Below are 27802 nucleotides of genomic sequence, written 5' to 3' on the forward strand. Positions count from 1 at the left end.
TTCTTATAAAACTGACTTTTGTCGAGTAAAATGATGACACTTTTCATAAAATTGCCAAATTGCTTGTAAAACTGTGACTGTTATTGAGTCAAATTCCAACTTTTATCATAATATTGCACAAATGTTCAGTTTTTCTTGTAACATTTTGACTTGCGTTGAGTAAAATGACGACTTTTATTATAATACTGCCAAAATTCTAAGTTTTTCTTGTGAAATTGTGACATTTTTCTTGTGAAATTCCAACTCATTTTTCACAACAAGCTTTTTTATATTTGCATAGTATGTAGATATTATTCATGTTGTAAATACACTTTATATATCTAGAAAGGCTGGTCCTAAAGAGGTAGGCATCTTTCAGAGGTCTCAAGAAGGTAACACATACAATTGTGTGTGTGTGTGCGTGTGTGTGTGTTTAGACAGCTGCCCCCGCCTCCTCCATTCTCTCATACGCTACTTTAACTTGTCAGCTGCTCTGTGTGACTTTGTTCAATACACTTGAGCCAAATAAGACAACAGCTGATTTCAGCCAGGTCAACACTTTTTCCGCAAGCATTAACAGAGTTTTCCTTGGATATTTTGGAGCCCAAGAAAGAAACATCCTCTGTTTGTGCCTCTGGCGCTACTGAAGAGAAAATAAGTCATGAATTGTTAAGTTGCTACCAATTAGGGTAGGTTTTATTCATTAAAACTCGTGTGTGCTTTCTAGTAAACTTGCCTTAAAAGTGGTCGATCGTCTGCTGCCATGCACATTTTCATACACACACACACGCACGCACACACACACACACACACACGCACGCCTTGTCCACACGCTGAGCAAATAATGGCTGTGTTCCTTTCTTCACTTCAGAACACCCGCAGGGGAGAATATGTGTGTATTTGAGACTTGGAACAGGTCAGGTGGGTCTCTGTGTGGGTTCAGTGTGTGGTTGCCGCGGTAACGCCCGTGTTGTAATTCCCCTGGTAGGATGGTTTGCTCTTTGCGAGCATTAACGGTATCAAAAGAGCCAAATGACCGTTAAAAGTCACCCCATCCGTGTGCCAATGCTAAGCTCTAAATGTGATGAGCCAAAGAGGGAAATGTTTGATTCATTCACTTTCCATCATTGCTTCTGAAAAACAATTAAAATCCCAGGACAGCCCCAGAGAACAGACACAATTCTCTCTTCACTCTTGTCAACAAGTCAACGCCAAAGAGCCTTCAGACTTTAGACCAGAACCTTTCACCCCCAGTCTTCATTGGCTTCCATCAAATTCCACAATTAGTTTAAGATTTTAGTCCTGACTTCCCATGCGTTACATAATGGGGCCCCTCAGTACATCACTGACTTGTTGTGCCCCTACTCTTCAGTTGCATGGTGGGGCCCCTCAGTACATCACTGACTTGTTGTGCCCCTACTCTTCAGTTGCATGGTGGGGCCCCTCAGTACATCACTGACTTGCTATGCCCCTACTCTTCAGTTGCATGGTGGGGCCCCTCAGTACATCACTGGCTTGTTGTGCCCCTACTCTTCAGGGCACAGCCTCCAGGTCTTCAGGCCAGGGTCTTCTAAAGACCCCAAAAACTCATTTTAAAAACCATTGTAGACCTGGCATTCCAGGCTATATCTCCCAGACTCTGGAACAACTTGCAGCAGTCCCTCCGTGATCTTGCGACTGTTGACACGTTTAAGAAACATTTGCAAACGTTTCTTTTTAGTAAAGCTTTTAGTTCATGCACCTTTTAACTATCATTTTTAATCCACTTTGTACCCTTTTTATGATGTTGTCCCTGCTGTTTTAGTTGAATTGTTGTGAAGTTAGCATGTTTGTCTCATATTTGTGAAGTAAGCATGTTCGTCTCATGTTTGTGAAGTTGTTGTTTTAATTGAATTGTTGTTTTACTTCACCTATGTTTTGTACAGCGCTTTGTGATTTTTTTCTGTGAAAAGTGCTTAATAAATAAATAAAATGGACTTACAGACAAGAAACAAAAAAATCCAGTAACGGAGTTTCAACATGTTGCCATAATCAGCTGATTTTAATAACCAGTTCCGCTTCTTCCCCTCTGTGGCCCTCACACATGACTTTGTCGCCCCGGCAACCGAGGAACAGTTGACGTCTTTGGCATCATGAGGCCTTCAAAGCTTAGACACATCACAAGAGGACCTGCTGAGGTGCTGACTCGCCATAATGGAAGTTTCCGAAGGTCACTTGCATTTGCTAAAGGATGGTTGCACGTGAGAAGGAACCCTCAATAAGTGTAGCAATAGAAGGAGACTGATGAAGACCACTGATGTTCATGTTGTCACAGTGAAAATGTTGTCCAAACACACAGACAGATGTGTGTGGATGGAACAACCTCAGAGCTCTACACACACACACACACACACACACACACACACATTTTTGTATTTGTGACCTTATTGAGACCACCAAAAATTGCCTACCTCTTTAGGACCAGCCTTTCTAGATATATAAAGTGTATTTACAACATGAATAAAATACACATACTATGCAAATATAAAAAACTTGTTGTGAAAAATGAGTTGGAATTTCACAAGAAAAAGGTCACATTTTCTTTCACAAGTAAAACTTAGAATTTTGGCATTTTTATAATAAGTCGTAATTTTACTCAACGCAAGTCAAAATGTTACAAGAAAAACTGAACGTGTGTACAATATTATGATAAAAGTTGGAATTTTACTCAATAACAGTCATAATTTTACAAGAAAAGCTTAAAATGTTGGCAATGTTATGAAAGGAGTCGTAATTTTACTCAAAAGTCACAATTTTATAAGACAACTTAAAACATTTTGGCAATATTATAATAATAATCGTAAGTTTACTTGGCAAAATTATGACAAAGGTCATAATTTTACTCAAAAAATGTCACTATTTTACAAGAAAAACTGAACATTTGTGCAATATTATGATAAAGTTGGAATTTTACTACATAACAGTTGCAATTTTACAAGAAAAACTTAATGTTGACAAATTTATGAAAGAGTCGTAATTTTACTCGACAAAAGTGACAATTTTATAAGAAAACTTGAACATTTTGGCAATATTGTAATAATCGTAATTTTACTTGGCAAAATTATGACAAAGGTCATTTTACTCAAAAAATGTCACTATTTTACGAGAACAAAAAAATTGGCAATATTGCGATAAGTCAGAATTTTATATGACAAATTGCATTAATTACATTTTACATAAAAAAGTCATAATTTCACCAGAAAATATTGCAATATTACAGAAACAGAAAGAATATGAGAAATTGTTCCCAACTATATAAGAAAAAAGTCGACACATTGTGAGAAAAAGACTGCTTTTAGTTATTTTAAAAATGTTGTATATATTGTTTGTAATTGGTTTTTAACCTTCATTATTTACTTCAAGTTATTACTGTATGTCTCCATATACAAATTTATTTTATTTTTTGTATTCATTTTGGCCAAAGGGGGCGTGTTTCAATTTCTTACACACACTTGTTATTTTGTATGTTGACCAGAGGGGGAGCACTTTTAAAACCGACACAGTCAATTTGAAAAATCCCTTTCCGTATTAGGATTATTATTTCAGTCCTGACTTGTTCACACCTCCTCATATGGGAGGTACTTTTCTTTGTTGATGTCTCAAGAAGGGCAGAAATACAAGAACACACACACACACACACACACACACACACACACACACACACACACACACACTGCCCTTGAATGAGCCACATTATTAGCAACAGGAGAGCGATGCTGGAAAGTCTGGCTTCAGCCGACAAACTGAACAGTTTGTTCACTGTCTCTCAGGGAGGCCCGACTTTGGAAGTAGGAGGGAAATTATAAATGACTAGCACAGCTTATTTTCCTTTAAACTTTCCATAGAAAAAGAGTGCTGTGTCAAAAGAAATAGTCAACTCTTGCCTTTTCCTTTATCGCCACTGTTTCTTCACTTGAACTGTGTGTGTGTGTGTGTGTGTGTGTGTGTGTGCGTGTGTGTGTGTGTGCGTGCGTGCGTGCGTGCGCTTACTGCACTAAAGTCCACTGTTAGGTTTGTGCTATAATGACTAGATCATCTACAATCCCACTTAGTAGCTCTCAAACCTCAGCCAAGGCCAGAGTGTTCAGCAAGTCCTGTAGTGTCACTACTAGTACTGTCTCCATACCAATATTTTGGTACCGGTACCAAAATGTACTTTTCTAATTAAAGGGGACCACAAAAATGTCATTATTGGCTTTATTTGAACAACAAATGTTAGTGTACATGAAACATATGTTTATTATTGCAATTTAGTCCTGAAATAAAATAGTGAACATACTTGACCAGGGGTCAGCAACCCGCGGCTCTGGAGCCGCATGCGGCTCTTTAGCGCCGCCCTAGTGGCTCCCTGGACCTCTTTCAGAGATGTGTGAAAATGGAAAAAGATGAAGAAAAAAAATCTATTTTTTGTTTTGATGTATTTTCTGTCGAACAAACATGACACAAACCTTCCTAATTGTTCGAAATCCCACTGTTTGTTATACATGCTTCACTGATGAGAGTATTTGGCAAGCACTGTTTTGTCCTACTAATTTCAGCGATCCTTGAACTCATCGTAGTTTGTTTACATGTACTCCTTTGTCTTATTTTGTCCACCAAACGTTTTATGCTGTGCGTGAATGCACAACGGTGAACTTTGTTGATTTTATTGATTTGCTGGAGATTTGCGTCAGCCTGCGACACATAGTCATTTTGATAGTAGGCTAATACACTTAGTACACTTACATCATGTGTTGCCTTTATTATAAGACTTATATAAGGTTTGAATTTTTTGCGGCTCCAGACAGATAGATTTTTATTTGGGTCAAATATGGCTCTTTCAACATTTTGGGTTGCCGACAACTTGTCTTTTAGTAGTAAGTAAACAAACAAAGACTCCTAATTAGTCGTATGCAGTAACATATTGTGTCATTTATACACCTATTATTTTCTACACATTATTAAGGACAAGTGGTAGAATATGAATTATTAATCTACTTGTTCATTTACTGTTAATATCTGCTTATTTTCTGTTTCAACATGTTCTATCTACACTTCTGTTCAAATGTAATAATCACTTATTCTTCTAATTTACATTAGTTTTGGATGATACCACACATTTAGGTATGGATGTGATACCAAGTAGTTACAGGATCATACATTGGTCATATTCAAAGTCCTCATGTGTCCAGGGACATATTTACTGACTTTATAAACATATGAATTAAAAAAAAAAAAGACTTTATGATGCTAAAAAAACTCAATATAATCATAGTGTTATCGACAAGATACGCTCTTGTACTTGGTATCATTACAGTGGATGTCAGGTGTAGATCCACCCATGGCATTTGTTTACATTGTGACGGTGGTGAGCTATTGTATCCTCCTACGGTGTGTAGTGAAGCATGCTTAGTTATTCCTCGTCCTGCAGTGATAATGATACTTGTAAGAAACGTACTTTATTTGTCGCCATGGAGGCGAGGATTAGTGATTTAGAAGTAGCTAAAACACTGTGGATGGATGTTAGCCGCTAGTTAACTAGCCATGTGTTAAAGCAGCTCTTCCTGAGGGTGTTTCAGTGTTATAACTTCACCTTTATCTTTACTTTTTACACCAAAATGCGTCCATTCTCCCTTTTCTGTCTACACACTGTCCGCTTGTAAGTACTCTGTGTGTGTGTGTGCGCTGCCGAACATGCTCCTCTGTTGGTAAAACCAGCAATGTCACCACGTGACGACGACGCGCCGTCATGCCCGTTCAAAAAAAACATGGCGAACCGGTACTTTTCAAACAGAGTATATTAGTGTTTTTGATTCATTAGTACCACGATACTATACTAGTAGCGGTATACCGTACAACCCTAGTCACTACTAAAGTAATTAGACTGAAATATGCATGCGCTGTACCAGTCTAAGTATGTAAGTGTCTAGCCTACTTCTTTACCAGCGGCAACAGCAGATCCTTTGCGAGCAGAAAGTGAACAAACACTGTTCAAACTGCCGCAAGTAGCAAACATGTTCTTTGTACCAGACAGGATTTGAACACGCTCGCAGAATGTCGCGTTCCAGACGTCTGCAGTTGACTTTTTCAAGACCTTTGATGGCTTCTGAACTGAGGGCCGCCACTGCAACAGGGAGGGAAAAGTAAATAAAGCCAGCACACCTTGCCACACCTCATTGTACCCAGGGTTTGTGCTTTTGTCTCACCTCAGTGGGAATGTGTCATACCTACCGGCTGGGCATTGACCCGCCGAGGAGGGACAAAAGGACACAGGAGAGACGAAGGACGGGAGCGAGAGTGAAGAGCCAATTAAAGTAGCAGTAGTGTGGAAAAACAAGTTGGTGTTTCATTGTGTCCATTAGAGCAGTGTTTTTCAACCTTTTTTGAGCCAAGGCACATTTTTTGCGTTGAAAAAATGCGGAGGCACACCACCAGCAGAAATCATTAAAAAACGAAACTCAGTTGACAGTAAAAAGTCACAATTGTTGGATATGACTTTAAAGCATAACCAAGCATGCATCACTATAGCTCTTGTCTCAAAGTAGGTGTACTGTCACCACCTGTCACATCACACCCTTACCTATTTGGACTTTTTTGCTCTTTTCCTGTGTGTAGTGTTTTACTTCTTGTCTTGTGCTCCTATTTTGGTGGCTTTTCCTCTTTTTTTGGTATTTTCCTGCAGCAGTTTCATGTCTTCCTTTGAGCGATATTTCCTGCATCTACTTTGTTTTAGCATCCAAGAATATTTCAGTTGTTTTTATCCTTTGTGGGGACATTGTTGATCGTCATGTCATGTTCGGATATTCTTTGTGGACGCCGTCTTTGCTCCACAGTAAGTCTTTGCTGTCGTCCAGCATTCTGTTTTTGTTTACTTTGTAGCCAGTTCAGTTTTAGTTTGGTTCTGCATAGCCTTCCCTAAGCTTCAATGCCTTTTCTTAGGGGCACTCACCTTTTGTTTATTTTTGGTTTAAGCATTAGATACCTTTTTACCTGCATGCTGCCTTCTGCTGTTTCCCACATCTACAAAGCAATTAGCCACCTACTGATACGGAAGAGTATTACACGGTTACTCTGCCGACCTCTAGACAGCACAGACACTCAACAACAACACATCATTTGCAGACTATAATTACTGCTTTGCAAAACATATTTTTGAACCCAAATAGGTGAAATGAGATCATCTCCCACGGCACACCAGACTGTATCTCACGGCACACTAGTGTGCCGCGGCACAGTGGTTGAAAAACACTGCATTAAACCATATCCAATTATATTTACAATCCACAAAGTAAGTGAAGATACTGTCTAAACATCACAAAATGCAACAAACTCAGTCAGCCATTTTGAATATTCCACTTCGTATATCTTTGGCAATTTCCGTAGATTCTGCACTCTGACCATATTATTAGATCAGTCATACTGGAAATACGCAAAAATTGTAAAGAGACGTGCTGTTTATCATTCGCAATCCTTATGTAAGACAAGAACACATATGCTTGGCTTTTTAATGCATTTGAAATTGTAAATAAATAGCTAACAATTGAGTCAACAGATGGAGGTTCCTTAATTACGCCAATAAAACCCTCTAAAAATAATCCAGAAATCACCAACAATACTCCATTTACATGTCGTGACCTGAAATTGAACCAAATATGAGTGATATTGTTGTTATTATAAGCGCTAAAGCAGACGGACTATTTTATAACTTATATATCTCTTATATATATATATATATCTATCTATATATACATATAAGAGATATACTTGAATTTCAGTGTTCATTTATTTCCACATATACACACACATAACACTCATCTACTGATTGTTGAGTTAAGGGTTGAATTGTCCATCCTTGTTCTATTCTCTGTCACTATTTTTCTAACCATGCTGAACACCCTCTCTGATCATGCATTCTGCTTGGTCTCCTTGTTGTGTGTGCAGTTGTGCACTGCACTCTCTAAAAGCCCTAGATGTTATTGTCACATATGCATGTCCAGTAGATGGCAGTATTGTCCTGTTTAAGAGTGTCACAACATTGCTGTTTATGGCAGACAAACTGCTTTACGGTAGACGAAAACGTGACTGCTGTTGTTGTGTGTTGTTGCCACGCTGGGAGGACGTTAATGAAACTGCCTAACAATAAACCCACATAAGAAACCAAGAAGATCATTCTACAGTTATAACATGATTGGGCAGGCACGCTGTTTATATTGTGGGAAAGCGGACGTGAAAACAGGCTGTCAACACGTCACTCAGGTCCGCATGGAGCTGGAGGCCACGCCTGAATTTCGGGAGATTTTCAGGAGAAAATTTGTCCCGGGAGGTTTTCAGGAGAGGCGCTGAATTTCGGGAGTCTCCCGGAAAATCCGTGAGGTATGGCAAGTATGTTGATAGCAGAGCGGCTATTGTTGACACACTGAGCCAGTGGCTGCTTCTGATTCGCCTCAAACTTGCCTAAAGTGAATTCTAGATTACAATTCATGCATCTTAGGCAAATGTGGCCATGGACCCACAGGCTGGTCCACTTTCACATGGCAAAAGACGCTAGTTGTGGCAACTTTTTTTTATCCCTTCTTGAAGATTGTGATGATTCTTCACCTAAACGGGATTATGTGAGCGTCCCATCGGTCGACATCCCAGCAAGAGTTGAAATATTAGTCAGTGTTTGTTTATTTTTCTTTATGGTTAGTTTGTATGTTTAGCACCTAGCAACGCTGCTGATGCTATGGTGTTTCAATAAATGCCATCATTCGACTGGCAAACACGACAGTCCAGGATATCAGTCACCCACTACAGCAATACATCATCCCACTACCATCAGGGCGCAGGTACAGAACCATCAAATTCCGAAGGGCCCGCCTCAGGAAAAGCCTTATCCCTGCAGCTATAGCCGCCCTTAACCTGTCTGACAAGCCTGTAAATGTGTGTTGGTCATGTATGATGTCTTTTTGTTATTTGTGTAATGTCTATTGTTCAAATGTACGGCAGTGAAAATGAATTTCCCCAACGGGAACCAATAAATCTAAATCTAATCTAAAAAATCTAAAGTTACATCCATCACTCGGCTTCTACAACGTATTACTCATCCTCTTTGTGTTCGGGCTCAGAAATGTAAGGTTCTGGATCATAGTTTTTCCCAAAGTAATCGTTGTTGGCTCTCACAAAGTCTGCTTGATTGGCATTGTTGTTGATGGGGAAGGGATCTGTGGTTCCTCCTGTACGTCACGGCTCACATGACTTGCTTCCTCAATAGCTCTCAAAATGGCTCGTGAATCTCCGTGATATTGAAACTGTTTTGATCATATCTATTTATTCGCAAGCTTTGTAAGTCTTTTGGTGTCATAAATCAGATATATATGATAATAGTTTCAGTTTTTCCACTGTGGTACTTTAAGATAGATATGGAGGCATGAGCTTGCACATGTCATGAATGTACAAGCGCAACTAGCAGTACTATCACTCCACCAATCAAAGTATGATTAAAAGCATTTACAAACCCCGTTTCCATATGAGTTGGGAAATTGTGTTAGATGTAAATATAAACGGAATACAATGATTTGCAAATCCTTTTCAAGCCATATTCAGTTGAATATGCTACAAAGACAACATATTTGATGTTCAAACTCATAAACTTTATTTTTTTTTGCAAATAATAGTTAACTTAGAATTTCATGGCTGCAACACGTGACAAAGTAGTTGGGAAAGGGCATGTTCACCACTGTGTTACATGGCCTTTCCTTTTAACAACACTCAGTAAACGTTTGGGAACTGAGGAGACACATTTTTGAAGCTTCTCAAGTGGAATTCTTTCCCATTCTTGCTTGATGTACAGCTTAAGTTGTTCAACAGTCGGGGGGTCTCCGTTGTGCTATTTTAGGCTTCATAATGCGCCACACATTTTCAATGGGAGACAGGTCTGGACTACAGGCAGGCCAGTCTAGTACCCGCACTCTTTTACTATGAAGCCACGTTGATGTAACACGTGGCTTGGCATTGTCTTGCTGAAATAAGCAGGGGCGTCCATGGTAACATTGCTTGGATGGCAACATATGTTGCTCCAAAACCTGTAAGTACCTTTCAGTATTAATGGCGCCTTCACAGATGTGTAAGTTACCCATGTCTTGGCCACTAATACACCCCCATACCATCACACATGCTGCCTTTTACACTTTGCGCCTATAACAATCCGGATGGTTCTTTTCCTCTTTGGTCCGGAGGACACAACGTCCACAGTTTCCAAAAACAATTTGAAATGTGGACTCGTCAGACCACAGAACACTTTTCCACTTTGTATCAGTCCATCTTAGATGAGCTCAGGCCCAGCGAAGCAGACGACAATTCTGGGTGTTGTTGATAAACGGTTTTTGCCTTGCATAGGAGAGTTTTAACTTGCACTTACAGATGTAGCGACCAACTGTAGTTACTGACAGTGGGTTTCTGAAGTGTTCCTGAGCCCATGTGGTGATATCCTTTACACACTGATGTCGCTTGTTGATGCAGTACCGCCTGAGGGATGGAAGGTCACGGGCTTAGCTGCTTACTTGCAGTGATTTCTCCAGATTCTCTGAATCCTTTGATGGTATTATCGTGTTCTGTTTGTGTTGTGTTGTGTTTGCTCGGTACTCGTTTTATCTTTTAACCTGTTCATTGTACAGCACTTTGGCTACCCCTGTGGTAAATTTTAAATGTGCTTTATAAATAAAGTTGATTTGATTTGATTTGATATTATGGAGCGTAGATGGTGAAATCCCTAAATTCCTTGCAATAGCTGGTTGAGAAAGGTTTTTCTTAAACTGTTCAACAATTTGCTCACGCATTTGTTGACAAAGTGGTGACCCTCGCCCCATCCTTGTTTGTGAATGACTGAGCATTTCATGGAATCTACTTTTATACCCAATCATGGCACCCACCTGTTCCCAATTAGCCTGTTCACCTGTGGGATGTTCCAAATAAGTGTTTGATGAGCATTCCTCAACTTTATCAGTATTTATTGCCACCTTTCCCAACTTCCTTGTCACGTGTTGTTGGCATCAAATTCTAAAGTTAATGATTATTTGCAACAAAAAAAAAAGTTTATGAGTTTGAACATCAAATATGTTGTCTTTGTAGCATATTCAACTGAATATGGCTTGAAAAGGATTTGCAAATCATTGTATTCCGTTTTTATTTACATCTAACACAATTTCCCAACTCATATGGAAACAGGGTTTGTAAATGCTAAACTGGTTTTGTCAGTGGACTTCCAGCTTGTGATGGTGATGTTTTGTTTTGCAGGCGCTACCAAGGAGATTGGCTCGGCGCTAACCAGGATGTGTATGAGACACCGCAGCATCGAGTCCAAACTCAAAGTCTTTACCACGTAAGAGGACGCACGCACGCACCGATGATGGCGACGTGCACTTTATGCACGTGAAAGTGTGACAGATGACGGTTTTTTTATGTCCGTGTGGGAATGTCTGACAAAGATTACTCTTATCTGCCGGGTACTTGCATAAGAGGCGGCATGTTGCTTCCGTGCATCGTCTTTTCGTTATTAGATTAGCTGTCAAACAATACTGAAATACAGTTTTGAAAACCCTGAAGACTCATTTTTAAAAGCCTCCTCTGGGCCTGGGCCATAGATGTTTTATTTTTTTGTTGCAGACGATTTAAAAAATAAAAAAACTAAGTTATAGTTAAAGTAGCAATGATTGTCACACACACACTAGGTATGGTGAAATGTGTCCTCTGCATTGACCCACCTCCTTGTTCACCCCCTGGGAGGTGAGGAGAGCAGTGAGCAGCAGCGGTGGCCGCGCCCGGTGATCATTTTTGGTGATTTTTTTTTTTGGTGATGTCGCTTCCACCCTACCCCGCACTTCCTTAGCGGAGTTTCACACACCTAGCAAAACATGGCCAATGCTCACGAGAGCGAAAAGTGTTGTCAGCGGTTAAGATTTGCGGCAACAGGCGTGCAACACGTGACCGCACGCTGCAAAGTTCGTGTGGAAAAGGAAGCAGCACAACAAACTTATGACAGCGTCTGAAACACAAGCCTCCAGCCGAGTGTGGGAAATGCAACTCTTTAAGAGGAGATGAAGACTGCAACAAGAAGCTGAGCTAAAAAGGTGTAATCATGTGCACAAGGTCCCATGTATGATAAGAAAGAAGGCTGCCTGCTTCTATCCACCTACTAGAACAGGGCTGTCACATCGCAGTAATGGCTGCTTTCATAATTTACATTATGCATGCGGGTAATAACCTGTGATTAATTATGATGAATTCAAATGCATATGCATTTGATTATTAGATTTTTTTTTTAATGTATAACTTGCATTCAAATCATAAATAAAGATGACAAGCAGATATTTAACTATTTATTTTTATATGGCAAAGATTGTTGTGCAATACAGCATATAATATAATTGGCATGATCTGATAATATTCAAGTTTAAAATATGCATTTTTTTTCTGTCTAAATTGAAAGAGCGAATGCATTTAGTAAAAAACAAGTGAAGTGAATTATATTTATGTAGCGCTTTTCTCTAGTGACTCAAAGCGCTTTTACATAGTGAAAGCCAATATGTAAGTTCCATTTAAAGCAGTGTGGGTGACACTGGGAGCAGGTGGGTCAAGTGTCTTGCCCAAGGACACAACGGCAGTGACTAGGATGGCGAAAGCGGGGATCGATCCTGGAACCCTCAAGTTGCTGGCACGGCCGCTCTACCAGCCGAGCTATACCGCCCCCAAAAAAACAAAACAAAAAAACAAGTATTTTATTGAAACCCATTTTTTGCAGGCTTTCGCGGGCCACATAGAATGATGTGGCTGGGTTTGAAACCTTTGTGCTAGAACTATAAAGCCCTCGCAATGTTTTACTTGATTATTTGCATACAATGCACAATATTAATGATTCTAACTTTCTATTTTTTTATAGCACTTTGAGATTTTAACAAATGTAAAGTGCGTTGCTTAATTAAATTCATTCATTATTATTATTTTTTATTAATACATTTTAGCTGTTTTAAGTTTGCACTTTATTGATCTGATTATTTATTATTGCTGATTGATTGATTATTGGTATTTATTGATTAATTGGAGTTTATGCAATGCTACATTTTTGTTTACATAAGTATTTTATTCAAAACAGAAGTATTGCCTCCTAGAGGAAGCTCTTCATTTAGTTGATTGCATAAAAAGCACAATTTATATCTGGTCGTAAAAGAAAAACGTACAAATTAGAATTTTGTGTTTTTTCAGACTACTAATTTATGATCAAATGAAAGTTAAATTGGTTTTGAATTATTGTTATTTGTATTGACTGCTTTCTTTAAAAAGTAGAGGGAAACATTTTAAATGAGTTTTATCAGTTTTTGTTTTTAGGCCATATCTCTCCTGTAAAATGGCCAAATAACACTTCTAGAGATTCATCAAAACATGTTTTTCCCCCCAGAGCTCTCTCAGAAAGTCTCATCACCCCGTTAGAGCTGAGGATGGAGGAGTGGAGGAAAGCCGCCAGTCAGCTGGACAAAGATCACGCTAAAGGTTTGCAGGCGTGCCCAGCAGACGCCAACACTGCTCCTCTCTCTTATTTGGTTTTCTCATTCAGAGTACAAAAAGGTGAGAGCAGACATCAAGAAGAAGTCGTCAGACACCATCAAACTGCAGAAGAAGGTCAAGAAAGGTAAAAAGCCCTCCCTCTTATTGACCCAATGGGTTGACCTTAAAAACATTTTTGGTTTGTCTTACTTTTACTGTATTTTCTTGACTAAGACGCTCCTTTTCCCCACACTTTAAACCCTGCGGCCTATACAAAGGTGCGCTAATCTGTGGAATTTTCTTCGCTAACGGTCATAATGTTTTGTATAAAACAAACTTACATCCTAGAAACACCGACACGGACTGAAAAGATGCGTTATTGTTTGTGCTGGGGCTGGGCGATATGGTCTTTTATTAATATCTCAATATTTTTAGGCCATGTCACGATACACCATACTGTATATATCTCCATATTTTTGCCTTAGCCTTGAATGAACACTTGATGCATATAATCACAGCAGTATGATGATTCTATGTGTCTACATTAAAACATTCTTCTTCATTAATATATGCTACTTTTAAACTTTCATGCAGAGAGGGAAATCACAAGTAAAAGTGTATTTATTAAAGAGTTATTAAGCAGTGGCACAAACATTCATGTCATTTCCAAACAGAAAGTGCAAGATTGTCAGAGACATTTTAAAACAAGCTATTAGTGCACTTTTGTGCATGATGTCACTAAGATGACATATCAAAACACTCAATCAAAGTGCACTTTTTGTACAGAACGCCACTACAATAGTTAAAAACAAATAAAGTGCACTTTTGTGCATGATGTCACACAAGATATTTCAATAAGTGTCAAATAAAAATGAGCTGCATAATAGGAAATCAAATAGTGTATGTCCTTCACTATGTGGTAGGTTCCTGCGGACGTTATCTCCTTCTGGTGTTGACTACTTTTTTCATACGGTGTTGATGTGGAAATGGTTGCTTGGGCATTTTGTGGGTGTGCCACCGGCCAGAGATGTTGACATGCGGAGTTTCAAGCACTCTTCATTCTCTAGCAGGTGACTTTTCAAATGATGCTACAAATTAGCAGTGCTGCTACATTTTGTAGCAACGCTTTTGCCGCATACTTGACATATTACTGTTGTCTGTTCAACATCTTCCCGCTTGAAGCCAAACCACCGCCAGACGATACTTTTTGTAGCAACGCTTTTGCCGCATACTTGACATATTACTGTTGTCTGTTCAACATCTTCCCGCTTGAAGCCAAACCACCGCCAGACGATGGACCCCCTGCTGTTTTTCTTGGGAAGGAATTCTTCCTTCATTTGTTACCAGATTCGCACCTTCTTTCTCTCGTATTACCACTTGCACCAGTATGTGACGTATGTAAGAAGGTGTGTTTGTTTTATGTCTGTGAGAAGGAGAGACAGGAAAGAGTGAGAAGAGCCTGTAGTGTAATGCCCACAGCTAAAATAATGTATACTCCAATATCACCATATAGTCATTTTCTATATCGCACAGAGACAAACCCGCCATATATCCAGTATATTCCATATATCGCCCAGCCCTACAACAAACTTACATCGTAGTAACACAGACACTAAAAAGGCGTGTTATTGATTGTGCAAGGGCGCCATCTTTTGGACGACTTTGCTCACATTTCCTTCTGTTTCGTGCCTTGAACCGGAAACATAAGTGCCGTTCTGTCTGCTAGTCGTCCATAGCGTTTCTACTCGTACGGTTTCTTCATTCATCACTCTAAGCAACGTTTTCAAGTGTCACATTGTAACTAAAACTATTAACGATATTAATGTTTTCATGCATATTTGTACGTGCTATTGTAATGTAATCAAGCTAGCGTCGTAAGCATTAGCTAATATTCTACCACGTTTACAAGTGTCTGTGTTAGTATTATTAACTTACATTGGCATTCTTTTTGTATCGTTTCACTTTCACAAATTCTTCAGTAACTTCACCAAAACGTCACTGTGGAGTTAGTGAGTCTGTTTAGCTGATTGGAGCGCTAGCTTCCGCAGCTAATGGGTCTATGACCATGATTTATGTTTTGTTTGATCAGCCGTTTTACTGCCGCTTTAAACCTCTAAAGCAGTGGTTCTTAACATTGTTGGAGGTACCGAACCCCACCGGTTTCATATGCGCATTCACCGAACCCTTCTTTAGTGAAAAATAATTTTTTTATTTTTTATTTTCAAATTTAAGACAAAGTTATGTTTTTGGTAACACTTTAGTATGGGGAACATATTCTAAGTAACAAAGACTTAATTTAGAGTTTTTTGTACACTAGGGGAACATATTCTAAGTAACAAAGACTTTAGAGTTATTTGGTTAGGGTTAGAGGGTTAGGGTTATAATAAGGCCATGCCGAATATGGCATTAATAAGTACTTAATAATGACTAGTTAAGAGCCAAAATGTTACTAATTTGCATGTTAATAAGCAACTAATTAATGGTGAATATGTTCCCCATACTAAAGTGTTACCATGTTTTTTTTTACTTGTGCACAAAATGAAGCGTGCATGAACATCACCTTGTTCAAAGAACAAAAGCAACACAGTGCATAAACTCACAACAAATTACACACCTGCAAATCAGTCTGACTTCTGCTGTTGTCGTATCCGTAATACCCTGATAGGGAGACGTTTTTATTTACACGATGAATCGGGTGTGTTTTGACCTCCGCCGAACACCTGAGCCCGACTCACCGAACCCCTAGGGTTCCATCCAACCCAGGTTAAGAACCACTGATCTAAAGGCTTAGTGGCCACATGCGTGGACAGCACCTTTTAGCTCTTTTTTCCACAATTGTGTCCACTACTGATTTGGGGTCTTATGCCACTTATGTGGACACTTATACTGCCATCTGGTGGTGTCAGAAGAGTATAACATACAATGGAATTTGGAGAAAAAAAAGTGTAAAAATAAGAATTAGCATGTCACTAAACATGAAGTACACGTTTGTGTACTTATGGACTAAATACATCATATCAAAAGATGATTCTTAGTTTTTATTGTAATTAGGGTCCAATAAGCCCAAATAGCAAAGAGAAATAAAAAAAGGATGTAAATAAACAGCTTGGGCCTTTAGAGGTTAAAGGCACCGTTTGGAAACAATTAGAGTATGTAAATAAACGTTTAGAAAATATTCTGTGTAAATAACTCATTTCAAAACATATATATCTGCGGCTTATAGTCCTGTGCTGTTTATATTCCGGAAAACACAGTAATGTGGGTGTATAAGCAGAATGCAAGCTATTTATTTTATTTACTATTTTCCTACCCCAGTCTTTGTCACTTAGCACTTTATAGGGCGTAAACAGTGAATCATAGCTGCACCTGGAACATAGCTACCAATATTGCCTTTTATACATTTATTGACAGGTTAATCAATAACCAGGCAAGCGGTGGTAGCATTCTGTTACCGCATCTCTGCGTACAAGCGACACACCCTGTGGTTGCCTTGGTACCACCCCGCCGCTCCATCTCCTAACCAGAGATTACCACTTGGCAGGAAAGACTCTGCAGTGGGAAACACCCACACACATGTTCAAACACACACTTACCCCCTCATGCCCAGTTACCAAACAGCAGAAATGTGTGCACGATGAGTGGATCTCCAGACCCTCCCATAATAAGCCTCACTCATGTGGTTCTAACATCTCTTGACATGTTTCTTTTCTCCTCCCTCCTTTGCCTTTACACAAACACACATTCCATCAATCATCGTCGGCTTAAATGGGACTTTGTATACTGAAGTAAACACTTAAGTAACCACACTCTAATTTTACATGCATTTCATATTTAAGTCTGATTAATGCTTTTGTGTCTATTGTTGCTTTTAATACAATTTTAGAGCAGACTTTTTTCCTCCATTGATGTCACGAAGCACCACACACACACCCAACTTTTGCACGCAAATGTCCATTTTCTTTCCCTTCGTGCCTCAGTTCACTTCAGTTCATTCATGATAGGCTGGTAGGGTATGCTACCGGGAAGTATAATTACCAATCATTCCATCATGTGTTCTTGTATTTCTACCCTTCCTGAGACATCAACAAGGAAAAGTACCTCCCATGTGAGGACCGATCAACAGGTTAGGACAAAAGTCATGGTCCCAATACGGAAAACCATAACATCTAATAGACAACGTCTCATTTGTGGTGACATCTATCAAAATGAGGGTGGTTCCAAAAAGGAGGGATTTTTCACATTGACTGTGTGTCGCTTTTAAAAGTGCTCCCCCTCTGGTCAACATATGTAATAACAAGTGTGTGTAAGAAATTGAAATGCGCCTCCTTTGGCCAAAATTAATTAAAATAAATAAAATAAATATTTATATAGAGACATACTGTAATAACTTGAAGTAAATAATGAAGATTAAAAACCAATTACAAACTAAAAATTCCCCCCAAAAATGAACTAAAAGCAGTCTTTTTCTCACAATGTGTCGACTTTTTTCTTATAAAATTGCCAATAATTTCTCCTATTCTTTGTTTCTGCAATATTGCCATATTTTCTCATAAAATTATTACTTATTTATGTAAAATTCTGACTTTTTTATATGAAATTATTACTTTTTCATGCAAAATGGTGACATTTGGCATATAAAACTCTAACTTTTATCACAATATTGCCATTTTTTTTTCTGTTCTTGTGAAATAGTGACATTTTTTGAGTAAAATTCTTACTTTTGTCATAATTTTTCCAGATAAAATTCCGATTATTATTATAATATTGCCAACATTTTTAAGTTTTATAAAATTGTGACTTTTGTCGAGTAAAATGATGACTCTTTTCATAAAAATTCCCCAAATTTTAAACTTTTCTTGTGAAATTGCGACTGTTATTGAGTAAAATTCCTACTTTTATCATAATATTGCACAAATGTTCAGTTTTTCTTGTAACATTTTGACTTGGGTTGAGTAAAATGACGACTTTTATTATAATACTGCCAAAATTCTAAGTTTTTCTTGTGAAATTGTGATCTTTTTCTTGTGAAATTCCAACTCATTTTTCACAACAAGCTTTTTTATATTCACATAGTATGTATATATATTTTTAATGTTGTAAATACACATCTTTATACATCTAGAAAAGTAGGCATTACCTACACCACCTACTCAGTGGCATAATGGTTAGAGTGTCCGTCCTGAGATGGGTAGGTTGTGAGTTCAAACCCCGGCCGAGTCATACCAAAGACTATAAAAATGGGAGCCATTACCTCCGTGCTTGGCACTCAGTATCAAGGGTTGGAATTGGGGGTTAAATCACCAAAAGTGATTCCCGGGCATGGCCGCCGCTGCTGCCCACTGCTCCCCTCACCTCCCAGGGGGTGATCAAGGGTGATGGGTCAAATGCAGAGAATAATTTCGCCATACCTAGTGTGTGTGACAAACATTGCTACTTTAACTTTATTATTCGGAGGTCTCAAGAAGGTAACAAATACGTGTGTGTGTGTGTGTGTGTGTGTGTGTGTGTGTGTGTGTGTGTGTGTGTGTGTGTGTGTGTGTGTGTGTGTGTGTGTGTGTGTGTGTGTGTGTGTGTGTGTGTGTGTGTGTGTGTGTGTGTGTGTGTGTGTGTGTGTGTGTGTTCACACGCTCTGTCATTATGTGGTGTGCAACCACTTCAGACCAGCGTCTCAAGTTGCTCAGAGCGAGACGCAGATTAGAGGAGGAGTGAAGGCAGCACGCTCAAACGTGGTGACCGCTAACTTATATGGATGTGGAACAATATTACCGGTAATATCATCTTAATTCAAATGATGTACGTTTGAATTAGCTAGATTGAGCGACCGCAAAATATGGCGAGAAAGTATCGCACAGGGCTGTTGCTTCAGTTGGCCTTTAGTTAAATAAATGTTTAGCATTTAATCCATCTACTCAATGGTTAATTATCCAAGCCCTGGCCTTTTGAAAAAAACGGACTGAACCACAGCGGAGACTTCTATTGGGAAACTGAAAGGTTTCTGAGCGAGGCCTCGTATTATATTTAGAGCTGTCAAAAAGATTACAATATTTAATAGCGATTAATCACAGTTTGTTCATAGTTAACTGCAGTTAATCGCAGATAGATATCATTTTTCATTATTAATAATTGTACCCCATACATATACTTTTCAAGTTTTTATTACCATGACCGGACAATTAGTTTGCTTCAATGAAATGCTTTTTTTTTTTTTTTTTAAACAATATGATTTTTCAAACAGCTCAAAAAATATACCTGAAGTGTGTTGGTGTCTTGCCAGATTTTGTAGGATTACAGCATGGGTGTCAAACTCTGGCCCGTTGGTCAATTTTGGCCCGCCGTGTAATTTCATTTGGCCCTTGCCAGGGAGACTCACGAATTTCAGTGCCCCTCCCGAAAATCTCCCGGGGCAACCATTCTCCCGAATTTCTCCCGATTTCCACCCGGACAACATTATTGGGGGCCTGCCTTAAAGACACTGCCTTCAACGCCCTCTACAACCTGTCGTCACGTCCGCTTTTCCTCCATACAAACAGCGTGCCGGCCCAGTCACATACTATATGCGGCTTTTACACACACACACACACACACACACACACACAAGTGAATGCAAGCATACTTGGTCAACAGCCATACAGGTCACTGAGGGTGGCTGTATAAACAAGTTTAACACTGTTACAAATATGCGCCACACTGTGAACCCACACCAAACAAGAATGACAAACATATTTTGGGAGAACATTCGCACCGTAACACAACATAAACACAACAGAACAAATACCCAGAAGCCCTTGCAGCACTAACTCTTCCGGGACGCTACAATATACACCCCCCCGCTACCACCAAACCTCGCCCCCGCCCACCAAGTTAATGTTGATATTTACCTCAGAAGGCTGCAAATAGAAAAGAGGCAATCAATTTTTTATTTAAATTTTTTTTAATATGCCATTGATGTTTTTTCGTTGGTTTTTTGAAAGTTGATTTTGCGCTATTAAGTTATATAAGCGTTGCTTGTTCCATTTTCAGTGTTAAAGCAAATCAGTGTAGCAAACTGAGCAATAATTAACGTTTTATTCATGCACTTTCTCTTTCTACTTCAAAGCTTGAAGTTTTGATTCATTCATTATTGTTATTTTGTTTTCAAATGTTTTATTAGCCTGTGGAAAAAGTATATTTTGATATTTACCTCAGAAGACTGCAAATAGAAAAGAGACATTAAATTTGTAATTACATTTTATTTGATATGCCATTGATATTTTTTAATTATTATTATTATTATTATTTGAAACTGGATTTTGCATGTCACTATAAAGTTATATAAGCCTTGCTTGTTCAATATTCAATGCAAAACTTGTTTGGGTCTCTATTAAAAGGCTAATTTGTTCAACCTTGTTCAGTTTAAAATGTTGTCCCACTCTGTATTTGAGTTTGACACCCCTGGATTACAGAATTTGTACTCCTGCTGTAGGAGCACTTGCATTTAGAAGAGAGGAGCTACACCGTGTTTACATACCAGTTTCGCACATCAATCACACAAAATGTGGATTGTTACGATCATGCTTTGATTGTCAAATATGTTTGGTAATGTAGTTTGTGATAGTCATACCTGAATAAATGCTTCTGATATTATGTACTTTACATGTTGTACAAGTTAATGGTATTCATATCGCTGCATGACAATGTCTTAACCTTCTCTGTTTATGTAATATTCTGCCTGCTTAACCTTCTATAATTGCGGACTATCAATCATAACAAATAATAAAAGACTATTCACTTTATTTCAATCTGCCAGAAAACATTATCACAGATTACATGACAAAACATAATTGGCAAAGCATGATTGCGTTGTAATACAATTTTTCGTTCTGTTATGGTAGTTAGACCGGATTTGAAGCGTCACGCTATTATTGTGAAGAGAGAAGAGGTGTCTTGACATGTTTTGATGACGTGAAAGTCTTCATTAAAAATGACTCTAGACTTCCTGCTCACCGTTTTTCTTTTCTGCTGAGCTTTTATTCCATTTTACTGAAGCAATTGGTGCAACAATTTACAGTGTGTCAACAATGCCCTCAACTGTAATCCATACACGGAAGTAAAGTTCCAGCGTCTCACAGCGATCAAAGATAAAATAATCTTGTCCTGTTGGGAGAACAACTTGCCATGGCTTGGGACATACAGTAGGATTTCCATTATGTACCTTTTTCTTTGTACGTTTTTGCTCACTCTTTTCCCGCTTGTGACTCAATAGTAACTGAACTCCATTACATCTCCCATGCTACGGAATGGACCAAGGGTCAAAAAGGAGTTAATCGCACGCTAACAAAATGAGTGCCGTTAAAGGAACTTATAGTTATCACGTTAACTTTGACAACCCTAATTATATCTCTACATGACTGTAAGGACCATTGACCCCAGCAAAGCCAATAAATTGACCTTTTTAAAATCTGATGGTATCATGGTTTCCTTTTTTTTTTCTTCTAAAGTTGCTTTTTCATTACAGACAATTTAACCTTTAATGAGTATTATGTCAAAGTGAAGTAAAATAAAAATAAACCCTTTGATCCACCTCGTGATTGAACTCCTTTCCAAAATCTGCGGTCCACTCCTTATTGACTGTTACAACAAACAATGACTCACTCTTTAATTCTTTAGTGTGGAATATAATGGAAACATTGATATAGGGATGTAACAGTAAACAGTATAATGACAAACCGCGCTAAAATTCCAGACGGTTAGTAATACCCTTTGAATGTTCAGTTACAGAAAAAAAGTCATTTATTAATGCATTTCAGACAACAATGCTTACTTCCTGCTTAACCGAAGCGCCGCAGCGCCTGAAAACATGGCGGCGACTACACGGACTTTGCTGTGAAAATGTTCCCTCCGAGTCAACGGAGCCGATCACTTCATTTCAAACGCTTCTACATCCGTGGAGTCTCCGTGCTGTTGTGGGACAAAAATATTTGATGTTGCGGTTTCATTTTGAACGTGCAACTATCATCCTTCCGTCAGCTGCTGGGACTAAAAGTTCACATGCTGCAGGCGATGTCGGGAACGTTGCCACACCTTCTTTATAAAGTCTGTAGTTTGTTTACTCACTGCTAACATTATTAGTGTTCCAATAACATCAATACTAGCTAAATGTTTTGTCATTTCAGGCACAAAGATTGCGTATAAGATGTGAGAGATATCACTCCTGTTTATTTTTGTTGGCCAAACTTGCACCAAAGTACATGGTGGTTGAGAACAAAGCTTGTTTATTTGACTTGATCTTCATTAGCCAAACTGCTTTGTGTTTTATATTGATATCAAAAAGGAAACACCATGTTTTTGCCATTACTTGGGTTTTTTTTATTCCACAAAGTAATGACTTTAATAACCATTCATGTGACATAGCATTTTGTTAATGTTTATGGTGTACAGTTAATTCCTATACGACATATTTCTGCTCAAACTTTCAATGGATCTGTCCCGATACAGCATGTACATGTACATAACTTCAAAAATACCCCTCTATATGAAAATGTAAAACTAAAGATAAAGGCATCATATAAGAAAAAAGCTGATACTATTAATGAACAAAAACACAAATATTTGTCTTTAAATATATAGATAACGTTTATCCATAGAGCATTGTTATTAGACATTACAAATTACATGATAGCGTCGCGTTCACACTCCAACACTGTTTTACCAAACATAATAAATAATCATCATTAATAATCGTGATTTCAATATTGATTAAAAAAAATAATCATAATTATTACTTTGCCCATAATCGTGTAAGACTTGACCTCATACATGAACACTATTTTTATCTATATGGACAAAAAGTGCAGTTACGTCTTATGTCTATAAGGTGCCATCTTGCGAATATTTAAAATGTATTTTTATTTATTTATGTTATAATTTTGTTTCTGCCACATCACTTTTTTTATAATGCTTGTGTTGCTTTCATATGCACATTCAACTATCTACTTGGAAACATATATACATTTTGAATGTTTGTGTTTAAAAAAAAAAAAAAAAAAAAAAAAAAACTTGGTTAAAGGATTTCAGTATAAATAGTTTTTGAAAATTTTGAGCACATTTAAAATGGCCGCGATAATAATAATAACTGTGATCATTTTGGTCACAATAACCCTGATAAGAAATGTTCATATAGTAGGGGTGTAACGGTACACAAACATTTGGGTTCGGTACTGTTGCGTTTGGACCAGTTGTTCCTCCCAGGGAATTCAAGTCGCTGGTCGCTCCCAAGCTCTTTACGACACTTAAAGCTGAGTAGAAGAACCACCAGAGACAGAATAGGTATTTTGTAATATATTTGCAAAGCTTTGTAAATATACTGAGACCAGTCCAGCATAGAACATTCAATCGCGCAGCTAAGATGGAAAATGGAAACCTTCTCTTCTATCAAGTCTCTCTCCCTCCCACCCTCGTTGTCTTGTCTTTCCAGCCTAAACACATGCCCATTGTCCTCCTCACCTGGACATAAGAATAGATAAGAAGAAGGAGTATCTCTCTTTCTTACATTCCACACTCAAGGTTAGCACACAGTATTTGCAGACAACCAAAAGACCACAATTGGAAGAAAAACACTAGCTGTTTTGTAATATGATTATGAAATTAAAGAAGTAACACTTAAATACGGATATATGTAAATATCTGCCTCCGACAGTACGTACCTCGGTTTAGAGGTCACGGTTTGGTTCATTTTCAGTACAGTAAGAAAACAACAAAATATACATTTCTGGGTTATTTATTTACCAAATTTGCAAAATCTTCCACCAAAAATATTTTTCTTAGTGTAATATTTGATGTGAAGTAATGGGAACCTTGGATAGGTCAATAATTCATAATAACATTGATTTTGATTCAATATTATGTTTTGAGCAATGACAGTTTGAAAGAAAAAAAAACAACTTTGTTTTATTAGTCAACATTGCAACTTTTTCTAAATTACATTTAACCTTTTAAGCTTTTTTATTTCACTTTTTGTTTATTTGAATAGTATTTTTAGAATGTGCCGTGGGCCTTTAAAACATTAGCTGTGGGCCGCAAATGGCACACTTTTGACACCCCTGCTATAGATAATGAAAAATGAAATGTGATAAATCTATGGATAAAAGCAGAGCCTGGCGACGCATGCGCGTTTATCATAACTCTCTCTCTCTCTCTGTCTCTGCCCCTCCCTCACCAATGCTGCTGTTTGTTTTGTTTTTAACCCCTTCTTAACCCTGAACGTACATTAAAAATACACGCAACCCTAACTCAAAATGCCGGACATTTGAGGCATTTAAGAAACTCCGCCCTGACAGCTCCGCAAAAGAGGACATGTCCGGTGAAAAGAGGACGTATGGTCAGTCTATCCTAGCCCGTTAGCTGCTAGCATGCCGTGTGTTGTGCCTCGGTGTGCATTGTTTACACAACGTGCATTACGCTACTTAATATGTCCGTGTGGAAACTCGTTCGGTACACCTCCGAACCGAACCGGAACCCCCGTACCGAAACGGTTCAATACAAATACACGTACCGTTACACCCCTATCATATAGGGACATCCCTACATTGGTAATACTGTGGTTACTCTGCGGGACAAGGTGGTGTCTCACTTTTAGAACGAGGGTTTGTCAATCCCCAAGAAACCTTTGAAGTCTTTAAATTATTTGACTGTAAGGCGAGAAAAATCGTTTTCCGTTATGCCCCATTTTTGGACCCTGTTTTCTTTTGCATTTTTGGTCAGTTTCCACGTGTTTTACCTGCCAAACCATTGAGGTTCCAACAGCCCCGATGTACACTATATTGTCAAAGGTATTTGGCCAGCCATCCAAATGATGAGAATCAGGTGTCCTAATCACTAATCACAGGTGTATACAATCAAGCACTTAGGCATGGAGACTGTTTCTACAAACATTTGTGAAAGAATGGGCCGCTCTCAGTGATTTCCAGCGTGGAACTGTCATAGGATGTCATCTGTGCAACAAATACAGTTGTGAAATTTCCTCGCTCCTAAATATTCAGAGAGCCAGCTCCAGCTCGTGGTGCCCAAGACCAGACTTAAAACCCGGGGAGACAGGGCCTAAGCTCTGGAACACTCTGCCCCTCCATGTTCCAAGTGCTCCCACAGTGGAGTGTTTTAAGTCTCGTCTTAAGACCCACTTTTATTCTTTGGCTTTTAACACTACGTGAGTTGTGTGGTCCTCAGTTGTCCTGTTTTTTTTGTTTTTTTTATTTCTATTTACTGTTTTAATTGGTTTTACCCTTTAGAATAATTTTTAATCATATTTATTTTATATATTTTTTTGTTTTTATTCAGTCATTGGTGGAGCTAAGGATCATTTTTGAATATTGTTTTTTAATATTGTTGTGCAGCACTTTGGAAACATTTTGTTGTTTAAATGTGCTATATAAATAAAGTGGATTGGGTTTGGAGGTTGCCAGGAGAACGCTACATTTCGGACTGCATTGTGCTGAGTGTGAAATTTGGCGGAGGAGGAATTATGGTGTTGGGTTGTTATTCAGGAGTTGGGCTTGGCCCCTTAGTTCCAGTGAAAGGAACTTTGAATGCTCCAGGATACCAAAACATTTTGGACAATTCCATGCTCCCAACCTTGTGGGAACAGTTTGGAGCGGGCCCCTTCCTCTTCCAACATGACTGTGCACAAAGCAAGGTCCATAAAGACATGGATGACTTGACTGGCCTGCACAGAGTCCTGGCCTGAACCCGATAGAACACCTTTGGGATGGACTAGAAGGGAGACTGAGAGCCAGGCCTTCTCCACCAACATCAGTGTGTGACCTCACCAATGCGCTTTTGGAAGAATGGTGGAAAATTCCTATAAACACACTCTGCAACCTTGTGGACAGCCTTCCCAGAAGAGTTGAAGCTGTAATAGCTGCAAAAGGTCATATTGAACCCTATGGGTTAGGAATGGGATGGCACTTCAAGTTCATATGTGAGTCAAGGCAGGTGGCCAAATACTTTAGGCAATATAGTGTAGAGTCAATATTGTGTCGTGCAAATGGCTGTCACATTGCAGCTGACACTGCAGTACGTCTCAATCATAGATCAGTGATCATATCTTCTGATTGAATGTCTCTGTGGAGAAGAGACTGTCCACCACGAGTGTGATTTAGGCAGCCTGAGGCTAGTTGTACCCACGCGCCTGTGTCAGGAATGCAAACAAGCTTGTTTACGGCCAAAGAAAGTGCTTTTAATGAGGTTACCTAGCATAGCATCAACTTCTTTGCTTCCAGTGCTTAAGGTTGTTTACAGTCCTAACATGTTGAATGTGGTGTTTAGAGGCATCTCCTCCAAACTGGAACCAGTCACACTTCTTCTCAGTTCACATCTTTGCGCTGGAGCCACAACTGTACATTGTGTGTGTTTCCATGGCGGCCAGACGTCAGGCAGATAAGTAACACTGAGCTTCTGTTGGTAGTGTGAAAATGATCCCGCTGACCTGCCGCTGCTCTCACGCACAGGCTTACTCCAACTTTCTAACACAATGTCTGCTCTGTGTGTGTGTGTGTGTGTGTGTGTGTGTCTGTGTCTGTGTCTGTGTCTGTGTCTGTGTGTGCTTGTTTTTGACTGTCCAGGTTGTGCTGTTTCTTAGTAAGAAAGATGTTGATTTAGTTTTGACGACGTTTAAAACGCCGCTTAAGAACTTTCAGTTTTGGTTGATTTTAGTGGCACCAGTGGACGCAAAAAAATGCATACTTAAACAGGTTTTTTTCATTTGAGACATATTTTATTAAATATATATATTCTATGTGGGGGGGAAAAAGGAACATCATTAAAAAAATACTAAAGTACACCAAAGCGCATCAATTGAATTTGTTTTAATCAGCCCCATAAGTCCTCTAGCAGCTATACAATTATAAAAGGATGTTGCTGAATAGACAATATGTCGGGTATTTGTATTTCTGACCGTCACAATGTTGCCACACACGTAGGGTGGAGGATTATCGTCTGAGCAGCGATCCTGCAGCCGTGTTGTCTGTTTGCACGTCTTTCTGACACGTGCTAAATGAAACGCTAAATAGTGCTCGCAAAGCACTGATGAGTGTTGATAAATCACATCACATGTGATTAGGGGTGGAACGGTACACACAAATTTAGGTTCGGTACGTATCTCGGTTTAGAGGTCACGGTTCGGTTCATTTTCGGTACAGTAAGAAAACAACAAAATATACATTTTTTGGTTATTTATTTACCAAATTTGCAAAATCTTCCACCAAAAATATTTTTCTTAGTGTAATATTTGATGTGAAGTAATGGGACCCTTGGA

At 38.7% G+C, this 27802-nt stretch overlaps 1 protein-coding gene across 2 annotated transcripts in view; it reads left to right on the plus strand.

Moving 5' to 3' along the window:
- mtss1 (MTSS I-BAR domain containing 1) overlaps positions 1-27802 on the plus strand; it is a 76131-nt gene that overhangs the window by 33375 nt on the left and 14954 nt on the right. For both annotated transcript variants that reach the window (XM_061977602.1, XM_061977603.1), the window contains exons 4-6: positions 11272-11356; positions 13430-13521; positions 13586-13660. In XM_061977602.1, the coding sequence (XP_061833586.1) occupies positions 11272-11356; positions 13430-13521; positions 13586-13660 (252 nt within the window). The remainder of the gene's footprint in view (positions 1-11271; positions 11357-13429; positions 13522-13585; positions 13661-27802) is intronic.

This window comes from Nerophis lumbriciformis, linkage group LG18 (assembly GCF_033978685.3).
Source record: "Nerophis lumbriciformis linkage group LG18, RoL_Nlum_v2.1, whole genome shotgun sequence".
NCBI classification, from domain to species: Eukaryota; Metazoa; Chordata; class Actinopteri; order Syngnathiformes; family Syngnathidae; genus Nerophis; species Nerophis lumbriciformis.